The sequence below is a fragment of the Monodon monoceros genome, unplaced genomic scaffold (assembly GCF_005190385.1).
Source record: "Monodon monoceros isolate NGI ecotype Baffin Bay Population unplaced genomic scaffold, NGI_Narwhal_1 Super_Scaffold_11, whole genome shotgun sequence".
Taxonomy (NCBI): domain Eukaryota; kingdom Metazoa; phylum Chordata; class Mammalia; order Artiodactyla; family Monodontidae; genus Monodon; species Monodon monoceros.
This window is the reverse complement of record NW_021703767.1, coordinates 81,535,547-81,554,886: the sequence shown is the minus strand read 5'-3', so window position 1 is coordinate 81,554,886 and position 19,340 is coordinate 81,535,547. Positions and strand designations below refer to the sequence as shown.

Here is a 19,340-nt window from a genome sequence, read left to right as displayed (position 1 = left end):
TGGTTGTTGTCCTTTTTCTTCTTATGTTCTTTTAATGTGTTGTTTTGGGATCCATTTCAGTATATCGTTTAAAATTTTTCATCTTTTAACTTGGGTGTTATCATGTTGAGATTTTTCAGTCAAGGTGGTGCTGGGGATTGAGAACATCCACTTTTATAATGGAGGTTAGGTAACTTGGCTGGAATATTAGAATCAGGATTAGACTCCTTTTGTCCTAGTCCCAGATGATGCTATGTTGCATCCTTTCTCTTGTAATTTGACGTTTCTGGGTTATCAATAACTCCTGTTTGGAGAAGCTTACCAGAGAGAGATAATGAATACTTATAATAGATTTTCCTTTTGTATCTGATCTTCTTCACTTTTTGTGTTTCTAAGTTCTCAAAGAAGTCAGATGGACACATTAAAGACCAAAGGCTGGGGGCAAGAGCAAAGCCATGGAGTCAAAACAACTCAGTTTGTTCCAAAACAATGTGAGTTCCCAGATTTAGCTCTATCTTAATAGTCTTAATATATTGAACTTAGTTCAAGTGCATATAAAATTGAAAAATGACATACTAGTAAAAGATGGTGTACCAAACTTTAAAACATTATCAGACCCCAGGGCATTGATGGGGTACTACCAGTACCAGTAGTTTATTAAAAATGCTATTTCAAAATAAAGCCAATTTATAAAATACCTCTTGATCATTATTCCTAGCTTCTATATCGTAGTGTATATTTTGTGAGCCTAAAATTAATTTCTTTGTATTCCTTATATTAATTTCCTTGTATTTCTCCACTTGCTGTTCACTAAATGACACTAAATGATAGCTTACCAAATGAGCAGTTATTAGTCAGTTTACACTAAAGATAATACTTAAAGGAGAAAGAGATTTATGCGTTTTTAAGCAACTTAATTTGTATGGAGGCTAATGTCTTTGGAACCCATTTTAGCATTTCAATGTAAATTAATATCTTGATACTTTGGAAACCGTAAATTGAAATTCCAGCTATATGATTGATTAATAAAGGAAACGCTTTTTTTTCTTTTTTTTTTTATCATCCTCACAGATAGAGTTGTTGAAACAAGGGGACCTCTATATTCAGTGAGAAGTGAAAAGAGGTACATGGTTCAGTTTATTCTAAGTTTTCTTTGACATATTATTTTCTTTTTTTTTTTTAACATCTTTATTGGGGTATAATTGCTTTACAATGGTGTGTTCGTTTCTGCTTTATAACAAAAGTGAATCAGTTATACATATACATATGTTCCCATATCTCTTCCCTCTTGCATCTCCCTCCCTCCCACCCTCCCTATCCCACCCCTCCAGGCGGTCACAAAGCACCGAGCTGATCTCCCTGTGCTATGCGGCTGCTTCCCACTAGCTATCTACCTTATGTTTGTTAGTGTATATATGTCCATGCCTCTCTCTCGCTTTGTCACAGCTCACCCTTCCCCCTCCCCATATCCTCAAGTCCGTTCTCTAGTAGGTCTGTGTCTTTATTCCTGTCTTACCCCTAGGTTCTTCATGACATTTTTTTTTTCTTAAATTCCATATATATGTGTTAGCATATGGTATTTGTCTTTCTCTTTCTGACTTACTTCACTCTGTGTGACAGACTCTAGGTCTATCCACCTCATTACAAATAGCTCAATTTCGTTTCTTTTTATGGCTGAGTAATATTCCATTGTATATATGTGCCACATCTTTATCCATTCATCTGATGATGGACACTTAGGTTGTTTCCATCTCTGGGCTATTGTAAATAGAGCTGCAATGAACATTTTGGTACATGACTCTTTTTGAATTATGGTTTTCTCAGGGTATATGCCCAGTAGTGGGATTGCTGGGTCATATGGTAGTTCTATTTGTAGTTTTTTAAGGAACCTCCATACTGTTCTCCATAGTGGCTGTACCAATTCACATTCCCACCAGCAGTGCAAGAGGGTTCCCTTTTCTCCACACCCTCTCCAGCATTTATTGTTTCTAGATTTTTTGATGATGGCCATTCTGATTGGTGTGAGATGATATCTCATTGTAGTTTTGATTTGCATTTCTCTAATGATTAATGATGTTGAGCATTCTTTCATGTGTTTGTTGGCAGTCTGTATATCTTCTTTGGAGAAATGTCTATTTAGGTCTTCTGCCCATTTTTGGATTGGGTTGTTTGTTTTTTTGTTATTGAGCTGCATGAGCTGCTTGTAAATTTTGGAAATTAATCCTTTGTCAGTTGCTTCATTTGCAAATATTTTCTCCCATTCTGAGGATTGTCTTTTGGTCTTGTTTATGGTTTCCTTTGTTGTGCAAAAGCTTTGAAGTTTCATTAGGTCCCATTTGTTTATTTTTGTTTTTATTTCCATTTCTCTAGGAGGTGGGTCAAAAAGGATCTTGCTGTGATTTATGTCATAGAGTGTTCTGCCTGTGTTTTCCTCTAAGAGTTTCATAGTGTCTGGCCTTACATTTAGGTCTTTAATCCATTTTGAGCTTATTTTTGTGTATGGTGTTAGGGAGTGATCTAATCTCATACTTTTATATGTACCTGTCCAGTTTTCCCAGCACCACTTATTGAAGAGGCTGTCCTTTCTCCACTGTACATTCCTGCCTCCTTTATCAAAGATGAGGTGACCATATGTGCGTGGGTTTATCTCTGGGCTTTCTATCCTGTTCCATTGATCTTTCTGTTTTTGTGCCAGTACCATACTGTCTTGATTACTGTAGCTTTGTAGTATAGTCTGAAGTCAGGGAGCCTGATTCCTCCAGCTCCATTTTTCGTTCTCAAGATTGCTTTGGCTATTCGGGGTCTTTTGTGTTTCCATACAAATTGTGAAATTTTTTGGTCTAGTTCTGTGAAAAATGCCAGTGGTAGTTATAGGGATTGCATTGAATCTGTAGATTGCTTTGGGTAGTAGAGTCATTTTCACAATGTCGATTATTCCAATCCAAGAACATGGTATATCTCTCCATCTATTGACATATTATTTTCTTACTTTATAAACTATATTTATGAGTAACCATGTCTGAGGAATTGTGAACTCTTCTCAGCTCTGGTAGCTGGTCAGCATATGTGGGTACATAGGTAGCTCGTGTCAGATGTCCACCCTAGCTTGGGAGGGTGCCCTTCTCCCCTAGGCATTAGAGGTTGGGAGGCATAGGTACTGCTTAGATAAGAGCGTGGGTGTGGTGGGCGTCTCTGGTGGTCAGCATCTCTAGTATATGAACAGTGAAGGCAGTTCTGTGTGCCTTAGGATTTTGGATGTTGGTTCATTTATAGTAGAGTTTGGTAAACTATGGCCCATGGACCAAATCTGGTCCACCTGCCTGTTTTTGTAAGTAAAGTTTTATTGGACACAGTCATATTCATTTACATACTACTTTTGGCCACTTTTAAACTACAATGAAAGTTGAGAAGATGTGACAAAAACCATAAGACCTGCAAAGCTAAGATATTTACTATCTGATCCTTTTTAGAAAAATTTTGCTAACCTTTGGTTTAGAGGACTATATAAACTCAAGGCAATATTTGTTTACAATTATTAAATCTTCTTTCTGAAGCTAGTTTAATATGTATCAGATTACAGTCATCCAGTCTGTAATCTCTCACTTTTTTTCCTCAGGTGTTCAAAGGGGAAACTTTCTGATACAGAGAAGACACTTGGAATCAGACTAGAAAATGAAGGTGTAAGTAGAAACCCTAGTTAAATTTTATGTCTTTTACTCTTTCACCTGACTTATGTTAAAATTTTGGGCCCATGAAAAATAAGAAAGATATGATATACGTTACTTTGATTTCTAATTCCGTTGTTTTCTTTGAAGAAGCAGCAGGCATTGAGGATACACACCTTTGGCTTTCTTCTGAGTTGCAAGATTTTTATCTCTGTGCTATCGCGACCTTTGTAAGAGAGACTAACTTGCCTCCATCCCAACCCTTATCTGTGTTGCCTGGCTTCTTTTGGAGAATTTTTTAAAACCATACATCTTTAGGGAAAATAGTTGTTCGGGACTTTTCAGATTCAAGATTTCATATTTATTTGAAAATATTACCAATCTTCTGCTTAATTGGATTTTACATTTTCTATATAAGTATCAGAATAAGAAGTGCCCCAATGATCTCCATAGCAATACCAACATTTTAAATAATAGTGGCAAAGTGTTTACTAAGCACTCCACATCCAAAAGAATTATATTCCTAAACTAAATGCAAACTTGAAGTTTTAGATTATTTCATATTTTAGGTGATAGAAATACCAAAGTTTAGGGAACTGCTTTGTGTTAAGTATCAGTCTGATCAAGATTCTCTTTTCCCATTTGATATCTTCATAAGAACTAGTCTTAAGGGTAAGTCATAGTCTTAAGTCATGATCTTAAGTCCTAAGTCTTAGATTGTTCCCTTCTCTAATGTATTTGTTACCTGGCTAAAGACTACATCCTGCTTCTATCCTTGCTGAACCTGAAGGCTTTGCGATCTGGGACCATGTGGAAGGGCCAGCAGCTACTGGTTTCCTAGGACCAGTATACCTGGCAGTTAGCTAGAGTAAAGAGCACTGGCTGCGTGTGTTGAGAGTGTAGCTCTAGTCCAATGCTCTATTTCTAAATAAATTTCCTAATTTTAGATAAATTTGCCTACCAGATGACTTAAGCTCAGTATTAACAGTTATGTAGAGTCACGATAAGGAAAGATTCTTATCAGAGTTTCTGGGATGCTGGCAAAATTCTGTTTATTGACCTGAATGGTGGTTACATAGGTGTTAATATTACAAAAATTAAGCGGCACATTAATGTTTTGTGCATTTTTCTATAATATATAATTACTTTTTTAAAAGGATGAAGTAGAACAAGTTTACTTGGTATAAGGATAGAAGTGGTTTATTTTGAGTGGTGGGATTATGGGTCATATTTTTTGCTTTTTTAAAGCTTTTCAAAATGTCTTTTAACTATATTATTTTAATTGAAATAAGAAAACTGAAAATACTTTTCTTGCTACCTCCAGGGAAAACAAATGTTCTGCTTCATGGTTTATAATTGAGGTGTCCTGTTGTGAGCCTTAGGTCTTGAACCATTTTTGTTCCCTCTTCCAGGGACAGGCAGATATGCTTAATCTACTTTACTCATTTGGGGATATACTAATTCTCTTTTCTTTCAAGATAATGGTGCTGTTTTATATTTCATGTGTTACGTATGTTTATATGTGCAAGTATCAAACATGTCAGTAGAATATGGGAACTTTTTTGATCAGAGGAGGGGACTCCAGCTGGAACCTGACTTATCTGAAGAAGTGTCAGCCCGACTGCGCCTGGGCAGTGGAAGCAATGGCTTACTCAGGAGGAAGATGTCAATACTTGAGACAAAAGAAAAAAATTGCTCAAGCAAAGAGAGGGATAAAAGGACAGATGATCTTCTTGAACTTACAGAGGTATTGTTTCTTGTTTCTTGTGTTGATCAGAATAAGGGGCATGTTTTTAAATAACCTCAGTTATTTAAGACTTGAGTGAATGTTTTGTTTTGAAGAGTTTCTCCAGGCTAGGGAATGTATGTATGAAGGAAATCAGGCCCAAGGGTTGGTCAGTCACTGGCTACACTGATCATTAGTGATCTGTGAAAGTGGCCTAAGGAATTAGATTAATTTCAGCAAATGTGAGTAGACAGGATTGTCACATATCTTGGAATATAATGGGTTCTTTGTAGATTCTTTTTCTAAACTTAAAATATTTTGAGTTACACTGTGTGGGTTTGACATTAGGAAGAAGTTCATTGCAGCTCTTTTTTTTTTAAACATTTAATTTTATTTGTTTATTTTTGGCCGAGATGCATGGCCTGTGGGATCCCAGTTCCCCAACCAGGGATCGAACCCAGGCCCAGGCAGTGAAAGCGCCAAGTCCCAACCACTGGACTGCCAGGGAACTCCCCTTCATTGAGGTTTTTGTTAAGCGATTATGGTTCACTAAAATGTCCCGTTCAATGATTATTGTATTTGAAACGTTTCTGTAAGTAAAAACTTATAGAAAACAAGGAAATGAAGGTAGTTAAAAATTCTCATTTTAAAGGTGAGCCCACATCTTGACTCCTCCATTGTTGTGGTAGTCAGTCCTATTCAGTGAATATTTATTGAGCACTTACTATATGTTGGGCATGCAGGTGGAGAGAGAGAGATCCATAAAATTACAAAATTGTGTTTAGTGGGGGGGAGCAGTATTGAAAATATTTGGATGAAATAACTTCTATTTGGTTTATAGATTCAGGCTTATAGCTTAAATATGCATTTCTCTTTGTAATTCTTTAGAATGATGCCATCTATTCAATAAGGACTCAGTTGCTAGACTGCTGCCTAGTTTTCTAGTTTCTGCTTACTCTCTTCATGTCAAAAGTAGATAGAATGATCTCTTTGATTCCTAATTTTATTACTTTGATGTTTTATAATAAAAGTTCAGGAGGTAGATAAGGAAAGTATGAAAATGCTTTTATAGTATTGTGAAAGGAGCAAAGGCTAAGGAGTTAGACACTCCTGGGTTCAAATCTTGGCTCTGCCTTTTAATCATTATATGACTTTGACCATGTAACCAAAATTCTCTGAGCTTTACCTCTTCTATAAAATGGTGATAATACTTTCCCCACAAGCAGGGATTAATGGTGTGCTTCAAGCATCTGGTACATGTTTGGCTCATGTATCCCACATGGTAGTGGGATAATTGAGAGTATACTTTAAATATTATTATCAAATTATTGTTTTCAGAAGTTAATAATTGAACTAGCATTTTTTATAAGCATTAGTAGTAAGATTGCTTTGTGCTCCTAAATTGAAATTCTTTCCTACTTCAATTTAGTAGGTCTTTGATGATCTATTTTTCTTAAGGGTCAGGTATTACAGAGATGAAAAGTTTTTTTTTTTTTTTTTTTTTTTTTTTTGCGGTACGTGGGCCTCTCACTGTTGCGGCCCCTCCTGTCGCGGAGCACAGGCCCCAGACGCGCAGGCGCAGTGTCCATGGCCCACGGGCCCAGCTGCTCCGCGGCATGTGGGATCTTCCCGGACCGGGGCACGAACCCGTGTCCCCTGAATGGGCAGGCGGACTCCCAACCACTGCACCACCAGGGAAGCCCTGAAAAGCTTTTTTCAATCTCAGACTTTCAGTATCTGATAGTGGTTCCATATTAAAGTAGCAACCTCTGGACTTTGTAATTCAGGACATGGAAAAGGAAATCAGTAATGCTCTAGGCCATGGCCCACAGGATGAGATCCTAAGTAGTGCTTTCAAATTACGAATCACTCGAGGAGATATCCAGACCTTGAAGAACTATCACTGGCTCAATGATGAAGTAAGTTGTCTTTTTTTCCCCCTTTGACTATCATTATGCTTAGTCATTTTCTGTCTGTAACCATAGTGGTTTCTACACAATTAAAAGGGGCTGGTAAAGCAGCTTTAGTTTTTCTAAAACAAAAACATCTTAAACCTTAAAAACATGATTAATTCTGATTGTTTGCTGCCTTTAATTAGCAATGTTTCCCTCTTCTGCATTTGTGCTTTGTTTCATCCACCACTTACTAGTCTTAAGTGAGATTTTTATAAATCCTGGGTGCAAGTGATAAATGGAAGGAAGCAAGTGATACTTTATTTTAGATGAATTCTTATAGGAGCCAGTTTATTTTTTCAATAATAAAGGGATATATTGATCACTGTATGTACACTATGTGATTTTTTTCTTTATTTCATTTGAGTGATAACTGTAAAATTTGCCCAGTTGTCATCTTGTATCCTTATATATTTAGCTAAAGCTAGCTCTTGGTTCTTGCCAATTTCCCAGTTGGTTCTTTACCCAGCTGCTCAGCCCCTGCATTTTCTCCCTTTGCCTTCCTTCCTCCCCGCTATAACTAGTGACATATAAACACATTCTTGTAAAATTAGAATGTTTCTGTTTCACATTATAAATGTAATATGTTTATTATAGAAAATTTAGAAAATACAGGAAAAGTGAAGGAAAAACATTATCGTTTGAAAGTGGCACAACTCAAAAATAAACAAAATACTAATGTTTTGGTGTATTTCCTTCCATTTAATTTTTTTTTAATTGAGGTGTAATTTATATATAGTAAAATTCACTTCCAGTTAATATTTTTGCATATTTTGTGTGTGATATACATTTTCATTGTTGCAGACTTTCTCCTTGAGTTCTTTCTCTTGTCTCTCTTACTCATATGCCTCAAAAGTACAGTCTCATTCCTTCTTAATCCCTCCCGTTTTGCACTAATCATTTTTTTTTAAATACATTTATTTTATTTTATTTATTTTATTTTTGGCTGCTTTGGGTCTTTGTTGCTGCGTGCGGGCTTTCTCTAGTTGCGGTGAACGGGGGCTGCTCTTTGTTGCGGTGCGCTGGCTTCTCACTGCGGTGGCTTCTCTTGTTGCGGAGCATGGGCTCTAGGTGCGTGGGCTTCAGTAGTTGTGGCATGCAGGCTCAGTAGTTGTGGCACACAGGCTTATTTGCTCTGCGGCTTATGGGATCTTCCCAGACCAGGGATCGAACCGTGTCCCCTGCATTGGCAGGTGGATTCTTAACCACTGCGCCACCAGGGAAGTCCCTGCACTGATCAGTTTTTGTTTTCCATCTTCTGTCATAGACAGCCCTTTTATCCCCTTCCTTAGTGCCTTCCCTTCCCTCAGCTTATTTTCTAATTCATCCTAATTGAGTTAGGTAGAAATCTAGTTTTGATAATATACTTGCCATATTCCAACATTTACTCTCTTGATATTACAGGTCATTAATTTTTACATGAATCTCCTGGTGGAAAGAAATAAAAAACAAGGGTATCCAGCACTTTATGCATTCAGTACTTTCTTCTATCCAAAATTAAAGTCTGGGGGTTACCAAGCAGTGAAAAGATGGACCAAAGGGGTCAATCTCTTTGAACAGGAACTTATTCTGGTGCCTATTCATCGGAAGGTACATTGGAGCCTGGTGGTAAGTCGAGAGGTTTAATTGTTGGAGTTTGGATAATGACTGTTTTGTTAAATGCAGGCATATCTCAGAGATATTGCAGGTTCAGTTACAGACCACCACTGTAAAGCAAATATCGCAATAAAGAGAGTGACATCAATTTCTTGGTTTCCCAGTGCATATAAAAGTTATGTTTACACTACACTGTAGTCTATTAAGTCTGCAATAACACTATATCTAAAAAACAATCTACATACCTTAACTAAAAAATACTTATTGCTAAATACTTTTTATGCTAACCATCATCTGAGCCTTCAGTGAGCTGTAATCTTTTCACAATAGCATCAGCGGTCACTGATCACAGATCACCATAACAAGTATATTAATAATGAAAAAGTTTGAAATGTGAAGAATTACCAAGATATGGCACACAGACATGGAAGTGAGCAAACACTGTTAGAAAAATGACGCTGATAGACTTGCTTAATGCAGGGTTGCCACAGACCTTCAATTTGTAAATGCAGTGTCTGCAAAGCACAATAAAATGAAGTGTGCTGGTAATGAAGGCGACTCTTCTGTCTAGTGAGAGTCCTGTAGTATATGTTAAAGGCATACTCTGCAGAGTCCCTTCTTAGTTCTTGAGTTGAACAACTTAGAAAGCTACAAGACAGTCTGTAGTGGAGGAGCTTTGATTTTTAATAGGAATTTTAATACACGTGGGTTATTTTATTACTTTTGTTTACAAGATGATAACGGGTTTATTGTAGTAAAGGTATAAAGAAAAAGGCAAAAAAAAAGTCTCAGCACTCTGAGAGGACCACTAATGTTTTAAGGAATAAGTTTCTATGCCTTTCTCTAGGAATAGAAAAATATAATTTTATAGACATGGAGCTCATATCATCTGTGATGTTTTATGAAAAATGTGTCTTAGAAATCCATTCATGTTGGTACATATATTTTTTTAAATGCTTATCTTTTTAGAAATAAAATTCTCATTTTTTGTGATGGTTGTTTCTGGATGTTGCATTTTTCCATTATAGGTGATAGACCTAAGAAAAAAGTGTCTTAAATATCTGGATTCTATGGGACAAAAGGGCCACAGGATCTGTGAGATTCTTCTGTAAGTAAAGGCTTAAAAACTTCAGTGTTGCTTCAGTGTGCCCTTTGTTAAGTGGTCTTTCTTCTTTCCATCCTCTGGTGGATGGTAGTCTAATGTGTAGTGAGAGCTCTCTTCCTAGTTTTTCACAACTTGACCTGAATCCATCTTTTTGTCTAAAAATAACCCCCAAATCTGATCTTAACTGAGAAATCTTATTTAATAGCGTCACTGAAAACAAGTTTGTCATATGTTATAATGTAAAATATATTTGATGAGAATCCTGTGATTTGAATTAGATTTCTCTGGGATTGATACATTAGTTCTCTGAATTCTTAAGCCTACTCACTGATGTCTCTGTGCTTTCCATGATGGTTTGGTTCATCTCATAGAACCTGGAGGTAATTTTTAAGTTAAAACATGGTTTGTAGGTAACTGTTTTAATAGTAATTGCTAGAAACCTGCCTTTACAGCATAGCCATCTATTAGCTATGTAAAGTGATGACAAGAATTTCACAGAGAGGAAGCAAATCAGTGAAATAAGTCTATTTTGAAACACTTATGCTCACTGGAAGCAATTGCAGGTTCCAGTTTTTAATTTTAGTAAGGATACTTGGATAATTTTAATAAGGATACTTTAGTAAGGAACTCTTGTTGAGTGATGTGAAGAAAAGTTAACAATAATTCAGTTCTTTCTTTTTTGATGTTGTTTTAGTGTAAAAGATCCTTTTTATTTATGGGTGTTTATCTTGAATAAAAAATGTAGAGAAGAAATTTTTTAAAATCATAAGATACACCAAATTGTTTATAAAGCAGTTATCTCCTTCTAGTCCTTTCTGCTTAAGATGTATGTAAAATGTGCATACATACATACGTGTGCACATACACATACATATAATCACATACTTAAGAATGTTTTCATTGGAATCATACAGCAAAATTTTGTCTGTTGCTTATAATAGGATACCAAAAAACCGTACTTTTATAACATTCATACTTTTTTTTCCCCCCTCTCTCTCTCTTTTTTAATATATGAAGAGCTCAGCTTCTTTGGGTATCTGAGGCCCCCTCCCTTTCCTGATGCCCCTAGTCCAACTTTTCTCAATTTTTTTCATTATCACCTCCCCACTCCAAATTTTTTTTTAATTTAATTTCTCCATGACAAGAGAAAATAGTATTAAGGAAGAGACTTTTTTTGTTTGTTGGGTTGAGCTTTAAAGGGCTACAAACCATTGAAATATCTAAGATTTTTGCCTTCTAAGAACCAGTTTTCACCTCTCTGGGGGTGATATTGCTGCTCCCGTTGTGAGCGCATGCCCTAGCATAGCACTGGTTTCCCTTTTATGTAGGTTAGGATGAGAACTGAGATGCCTGTGTTAAATTTGATAACCCTCTGGAGATTTGGATAAAATTAAATCACTCTCAATACTTAAGTATATATCACCTAGGAGTGAGGAAATTCTCTTACATAACCACAATGCCATTATCACACTTAAGAAAGTTGACAACCACTAATGTGTAATATATGATTCATGTTCTGATATCGTCAGGTATCTTTTATAGCTTTTTTTCCTAATCCAGGAAGTCAGTCAGGGTTCATGCATGTAAGTAATGTCTCTTTAGTCTCCCTTAGTTTAGAATAGTCTCCTACATTTTTTTTTGTTTTCCATGGCAGTGCCTTTTCTTTTTAAGACTCCAGGCCAGATGTCTTGTTTTATATCTATTTTTAAGTGAGAAAAAGCAAGTTATAGAATGAAGTACTTTTTTTAATAGAATAAAATGTGTGTTTTAAAATGGGGTGGAGTAGAGAACTAGAAGAACAAACAGCAAACCATTAATAGTAAATATTTCCATAGTGTTTATTATGGGGTCTTTTGCATTTTATATATTATGTTTTAATTTTTAAAATATAACCATATACAATTTTTGTAATCAGAAAAAACACAAAATAAAATGTAAAAAGCCAAAAACAATCATATTTAAAAATATCTAACAGAGATGGCTTTGAGAATGGCAGGTCTATTAAACATCACGATGTCTTTGTAGTCATAATGCTAAGTCTCCACAGGGATTCATCAGTATATTCCTTCTTTGCTGTTTTCTCAGTCAGTATTTACAGGATGAAAGTAAGACCAAAAGAAATATTGACCTGAATGTTTTAGAGTGGACCCACTACAGCATGAAGCCACATGTAAGTGGTGATCATCTGTATTTCAAATACTTTGTTGCATTTCCTGTCAGTAGCGTATTATTTAGACTTGGCTTCCTTCCTCCCCTTACTCACTCATCCGTAGGCATGCATTCTCCTGAGGTGTACATCGTTAGAATGATCACTTCTAAATCTTCAGAAATTCATTTAACCAAGTTGTTTGCTTTTAAGCCTTTATCTTGTTTCTTAAACTATAAATGTTAAATATCTGCATGTCTCAAAAAATTGAGAAAAAAACACAACACAATAAATTCAAGCCAGCTACTTTTCTTGGTTGGCATTAATGGAAATTTTAAAGCTCCTGTTCAAAACTTACCTGGAGAAATTTGTATATTTAGATCTTAAGCGTCCGATGCTGTGAGTCCTCAAGAGTCAGGTGTGCTATTTGTGAATGTGCTTTGGATCTTGCCAGATTTGAATCTCATTCAGGGTTTAAAAATGCATACATCTGGGACTTCCCTAGTGGCGCAGTGGTTAAGAATCCTCCTGCCAATGCAGGGAACACGGGTTCGAGCCTTGGTCCGGGAAGATCCCACATGCCGCAGAGCAACTAAGCCCGTGCACCATAACTACTGAGCCTGCACTCTAGAGCCTGCGAGCCACAACTACTGAGCTCGTGCACCACAACTACTGAAGCCCGAGCACTTAGAGCCTGTGCTCCACAACAAGAGAAGGCACCACAATGAAAAGGCTGCGCACTGCAACGAAGAGTAGCACCTGCTCGTTCCAACTAGAGAAAGCCTGCTTGCAGAAACAAAGACCCAACGCAGCCAAAAAATAATTAATTAAAAAACGCAGGGCTTCCCTGGTGGCGCAGTGGTTGAGAGTCCGCCTGCCGATGCAGGGGACACGGGTTCGTGCCCCGGTCCGGGAGGATCCCACATGCCGCGGAGCGGCTGGGCCCGTGAACCATGGCCGCTGAGCCTGCGCCTCCGGAGCCTGTGCTCCGCAGCGGGAGAGGCCACAACAGTGAGAGACCCGCGTACGGGGAAAAAAAATAAAAGCATACATCTTTTAGCCCTAATGGCTCCTTCTCTTTAAAAAAAAAAAAAAAAATTATTTATTTATTGAGCAGTATTGGGTCTTAGTTGCACCACGTGGGATCTTTATTGCCGCGTGCTGGATCTTTTTTTTTTTTTTTTTTTTTTGGCACAGTTTACCCTTCCCCCTCCCCATATCCTCAAGTCCATTCTCTAGTAAGTCTGTGTCTTTATTCCTGTTTCACCCCTAGGTTCTTCATGACATATTTTTCTTAAATTCCATATATATGTGTTAGCATATGGTATTTGTCTCTCTCTTTCTGACTTACTTCACTCTGTATGACAGACTCTAGGTCTATCCACCTCATTACAAATAGCTCAATTTCGTTTCTTTTTATGGCTGAGTAATATTCCATTGTATATATGTGCCACATCTTCTTTATCCATTCATCCGATGATGGGCACTTAGGTTGTTTCCATCTCCAGGCTATTGTAAATAGAGCTGCAGTGAACATTTTGGTACATGACTCTTTTTGAATTATGATTTTCTCAGGTTATATGCCCAGTAGTGGGATTGCTGGGTCATATGGTAGTTCTATTTGTAGTTTTTTAAGGAACCTCCATACTGTTCTCCACAGTGGCTGTATCAATTTACATTCCCACCAACAGTGTAAGAGGGTTCCCTTTTCTCCACACCCTCTCCAGCATTTATTGTTTCTAGATTTTTTGATGATGGCCATTCTGACTGGTGTGAGATGATATCTCGTTGTAGTTTTGATTTGCATTTCTCTAATGATTAATGATGTTGAGCATTCTTTCATGTGTTTGTTGGCAGTCTATATCTTCTTTGGAGAAATGTCTATTTAGGTCTTCTGCCCATTTTTGGATTGGGTTGTTTGTTTTTTTGTTATTAAGCTGCATGAGCTGCTTATAAATTTTGGAGATTAATCCTTTGTCAGTTGCTTCATTTGCAAATATTTTCTCCCATTCTGAGGGTTGTCTTTTGGTCTTGTTTATGGTTTCCTTTGTTGTGCAAAAGCTTTGAAGTTTCATTAGGTCCCATTTATTTTTGTTTTTATTTCCATTTCTCTAGGAGGTGGGTCAAAAAGGACCTTGCTGTGATTTATGTCATAGAGTGTTCTGCCTATGTTTTCCTCTAAGAGTTTGATAGTTTCTGGCCTTACATTTAGGTCTTTAATCCATTTTGAGCTTATTTTTGTGTATGGTGTTAGGGAGTGATCTAATCTCATACTTTAACATGTAGCTGTCCAGTTTTCCCAGCACCACTTATTGAAGAGGCTGTCCTTTCTCCACTGTACATTCCTGCCTCCTTTATCAAAGATAAGGCGACCATATGTGTGTGGGTTTATCTCTGGGCTTTCTATCCTGTTCCATTGATCTATATTTCCGTTTTTGTGCCAGTACCATACTGTCTTGATTACTGTAGCTTTGTAGTATAGTCTGAAGTCAGGGAGCCTGATTCCTCCAGCTCCGTTTTTCGTTCTCAAGATTGCTTTGGCTATTCGGGGTCTTTTGTGTTTCCATACAAATTGTGAAATGTTTTGTTCTAGTTCTGTGAAAAACGCCAGTGGTAGTTTGATAAGGATTGCATTGAATCTGTAGATTGCTCTGGGTAGTAGAGTCATTTTCACAATGTTGATTCTTCCAATCCAAGAACATGGTATATCTCTCCATCTATTTGTATCATCTTTAATTTCTTTCATCAGTGTCTTATAATTTTCTGCATACAGGTTTTTTGTCTCCTTAGGTAGGTTTATTCCTAGATATTTTATTCTTTTTGTTGCAATGGTAAATGGGAGTGTTTTCTTGATTTCACTTTCAGATTTTTCATCCTTAGTGTATAGGAATGCCAGAGATTTCTGTGCATTAATTTTGTATCCTGCTACTTTACCAAATTCATTGATTAGCTCTAGTAGTTTTCTGGTAGCATCTTTAGGATTCTCTATGTATAGTATCATGTCATCTGCAAATAGTGACAGCTTTACTTCTTCTTTTCCGATTTGGATTCCTTTTATTTCCTTTTCTTCTCTGATTGCTGTGGCTAAAACTTCCAAAACTATGTTGAATAAGAGTGGTGAGAGTGGGCAACCTTGTCTTGTTCCTGATCTTAGTGGAAATGCTTTCAGTTTTTCACCATTGAGGATGATGTTGGCTGTGGGCTTGTCATATATGGCCTTTATTATGTTGAGGAAAGTTCCCTCTTTGCCTACTTTCTGCAGGGTTTTTATCATAAATGGGTGTTGAATTTTGTCAAAAGCTTTCTCTGCATCTATTGAGATGATCATATGGTTTTTCTCCTTCAATTTGTTAATATGGTGTATCACGTTGATTGATTTGCATATACTGAAGAATCCTTGCATTCCTGGAATAAACCCCACTTGATCATGGTGTATGATCCGTTTAATGTGCTGTTGGATTCTGTTTGCTAGTATTTTGTTGAGGATTTTTGCATCTATGTTCATCAGTGATATTGGCCTGTAGTTTTCTTTCTTTGTGACATACTTGTCTGATTTTGGTATCAGGGTGATGGTGGCCTCGTAGAATGAGTTGGGGAGTGTTCCTCCCTCTGCTATATTTTGGAAGAGTTTGAGAAGGATAGGTGATAGCTCTTCTCTAAATGTTTGATAGAATTCGCCTGTGAAGCCATCTGGTCCTGGGCTTTTGTTTGTTGGAAGATTTTTAATCACAGTTTCAATTTCAGTGCTTGTGATTGGTCTGTTCATATTTTCTATTTCTTCCTGATTCAGTCTTGGCAGGTTGTGCCTTTCTAAGAATTTGTCCATTTCTTCCAGGTTGTCCATTTTATTGGCATAGAGTTGCTTGTAGTACTCTCTCATGATCTTTTGTATTTCTGCAGTGTCAGTTGTTACTTCTCCTTTTTCATTTCTAATTCTATTAATTTGAGTCTTCTCCCTTTTTTTCTTGATGAGTCTGGCTAATGGTTTATCAATTTTGTTTATCCTTTCAAAGAACCAGCTTTTAGTTTTATTGATCTTTGCTATTGTTTCCTTCATTTCTTTTTCATTTATTTCTGATCTGATTTTTATGATTTCTTTCCTTCTGCTAACTTTGGGGTTTTTTTGTTCTTCTTTCTCTAATTGCTTTAGGTGCAAGGTTAGGTTGTTTATTTGAGATGTTTCCTGTTTCTTAAGGTAGGATTGTATTACTATAAACTTCCCTCTTAGAACTGCTTTTGCTGCATCCCATAGATTTTTGAGTCGTCGTGTCTCCATTGTCATTTGTTTCTAGGTATTTTTTGATTTCCTCTTTGATATCTTCAGTGATCACTTCGTTATTAAGTAGTGTATTGTTTAGCCTCCATGTGTTTGTATTTTTTACAGATCTTTTCCTGTAATTGATATCTAGTCTCATAGCGTTGTGGTCGGAAAAGATACTTGATACAATTTCAATTTTCTTAAATTTACCAAGGCTTGATTTGTGACCCAAGATATGATCTATCCTGGAGAATGTTCCATGAGCACTTGAGAAAAATGTGTATTCTGTTGTTTTTGGATGGAATGTCCTATAAATATCAATTAAGTCCATCTTGTTTAATGTATCATTTAAAGCTTGTGTTTCCTTATTTATTTTCATTTTGGATGATCTGTCCATGGGTGAAAGTGGGGTGTTAAAGTCCCCTACTATGAATGTGTTAGTGTTGATTTCCCCTTTTATGGCTGTTAGTATTTGCCTTATGTATTGAGGTGCTCTTATGTTGGGTGCATAAATATTTACAATTGTTATATCTTCTTCTTGGATCGATCCCTTGATCATTATGTAGTGTCCTTCTTTGTCTCTTCTAATAGTCTTTATTTTAAAGTCTACTTTGTCTGATATGAGAATTGCTACTCCAGCTTTCTTTTGGTTTCCATTTGCATGAAATACCTTTTTCCATCCCCTTACTTTCAGTCTGTATGTGTCTCTAGGTCTGAAGTGGGTCTCTTGTAGACAGCAGATATATGCGTCTTGTTTTTGTATCCATTCAGCCAATCTGTGTCTTTTGGTGGGAGCATTTAGTCCATTTACATTTAAGGTAATTATTGATATGTATGTTCCCATTCCCATTTTCTTAACTGTTTTGGGTTCGTTATTGTAGGTCTTTTCCTTCTCTTGTGTTTCTTGCCTAGAGAAGTTCCTTTAGCAGTTGTTGTAGAGCTGGTTTGGTGGTGCTGAACTCTCTCAGCTTTTGCTTGTCTGTAAAGGTTTTAATTTCTCCATCAAATCTGAATGAGATCCTTGCTGGGTAGAGTAATCTTGGTTGCAGGTTTTTCTCCTTCATCACTTTCAATATGTCCTGCCACTCCCTTCCGGCTTGCAGAGTTTCTGCTGAAAGATCAGCTGTTAACCTTATGGGGATTCCCTTGTGTGTTATTTGTTGTTTTTCCCTTGCTGCTTTTAATATGTTTTCTTTGTATTTAATTTGTGACAGTTTGATTAATACGTGTCTTGGCATATTTCTCCTTGGATTTATCCTGTATGGGACTCTCTGTGCTTCCTGGACTTGATTAACTATTTCCTTTCCCATATTAGGGAAGTTTTCCACTATAATCTCTTCAAATATTTTCTCAGTCCCTTTCTTTTTCTCTTCTTCTTCTGGAACCCCTGTAATTCGAATGTTGGTGCGTTTAATGTTGTCCCCCAGAGGTCTCTGAGACTGTCCTCAGTTCTTTTCATTCTTTTTTCTTTATTCTGCTCTGCATTAGTTATTTCCACTATTTTATCTTCCAGGTCACTTATCCGTTCTTCTGCCTCAGTTATTCTGGTATTGATCCCATCTAGAGTATTTTTAATTTCATTTATGGCGTTGTTCATCGTTGCTTGTTTCATCTTTATTTCTTCTAGGTCCTTGTTAACTGTTTCTTGCATTTTGTCCATTCTATTTCCAAGATTTTGGATCATCTTTACTATCATTATTCTGAATTTTTTTTCAGGTAGACTTCCTATTTCCTCTTCATTTGTTAGGTCTGGTGGGTTTTATCTTGCTCCTTCATCTGCTGTGTATTTTTCTGTCTTCTCATTTTGCTTATCTTACTGTGTTTGGGGTCTCCTTTTTGCAGGCTGAAGGTTCGTAGTTCCTGTTGTTTTTGGTGTCTGTCCCCAGTGGCTAAGGTTGGTTCAGTGGTTTGTGTAGGCTTCCTGGTGGAGGGTACTAGTGCCTGTGTTCTGGTGGATGAGGCTGGATCTTGTCTTTCTGGTGGGCAGGTCCACGTCTGGTGGTTTGTTTTGGGGTGTCTGTAGACTTATTATGATTTTGGGCAGCCTCTCTGCTAATGGGTGGGGTTGTGTTCCTGTCTTGCTAGTTGTTTGGCATAGGATGTCCAGCACTGTAGCTTGCTGGTCGTTGAGTGAAGCTGTGTGTTGGTGTTGAGATGGAGATCTCTGGGAGATTTTCGCCGTTTGATATTATGTGCAGCTGGGAGGCGTCTTGTGGACCAGTGTCCTGAAGTTGGCTCTCCCACCTCAGAGGCACAGCACTAACTCCCGGCTGCAGCACCAAGAGCCTTTTATCCACACGGCTCAGAAGAAAAGGGAGAAAAAGTAGAAAGAAAGAATTAGTAGAAGTAGAAAGAAAGAAAGGAGGGAGGGAGGGAGCAAGGAAGGAAGGAGGGAAGGCAGGAAAAAAAGAAGACAAAGTAAAATAAAATAAAGTAAGATAAAATATAATGAAGTTTTTAAAATAAAAAAATAATTATTAAGAGGGAAAAAAAACAAAAAAATGGATGGGTAGAACCCGGAACAAATGGTGGAAGCAAAGCTATACAGACAAAATCTCACACAGAAGCATACACATACACACAAAAAAAGGAAAAGGGGAAAGAATAATAAATCTTGCTCTCAAAGTCCACCTCCTCAATTTGGGATGATTCGTTGTCTATTCATGTATTCCACTGATGCAGGGTACATCAAGTTGATTGTGGAGCTTTAATCCGCTGCTCCTGAGGCGGCTGGGAGAAATTTCCCTTTCTCTTCTTTGTTCTCACAGCTCCCAGGGCTCAGCTTTGGATTTGGCCCTGCCTCTGCGTGTAGGTCGCCGGAGGGCATCTGTTCTTTGCTCAGACAGGACGGGGTTAAAGGAGCCGCTGATTCAGAGGCTCTGGCTCAATCAGGCGTGGGGGGGGGGGGGAGGG

The 19,340-nt window shown here is 37.3% G+C and overlaps 1 protein-coding gene across 1 annotated transcript in view; it reads left to right on the top strand.

The window, feature by feature from the left end:
- Positions 1 to 19,340, top strand: part of SENP2 (SUMO specific peptidase 2) — a 39,431-nt gene that overhangs the window by 15,563 nt on the left and 4,528 nt on the right. Inside the window, exons 8-15 of the mRNA XM_029214201.1 lie at positions 376 to 470; positions 1,051 to 1,102; positions 3,596 to 3,659; positions 5,215 to 5,391; positions 7,158 to 7,289; positions 8,727 to 8,930; positions 9,947 to 10,026; positions 12,109 to 12,193. Coding sequence (XP_029070034.1) covers positions 376 to 470; positions 1,051 to 1,102; positions 3,596 to 3,659; positions 5,215 to 5,391; positions 7,158 to 7,289; positions 8,727 to 8,930; positions 9,947 to 10,026; positions 12,109 to 12,193 — 889 coding nt within the window. The remainder of the gene's footprint in view (positions 1 to 375; positions 471 to 1,050; positions 1,103 to 3,595; positions 3,660 to 5,214; positions 5,392 to 7,157; positions 7,290 to 8,726; positions 8,931 to 9,946; positions 10,027 to 12,108; positions 12,194 to 19,340) is intronic.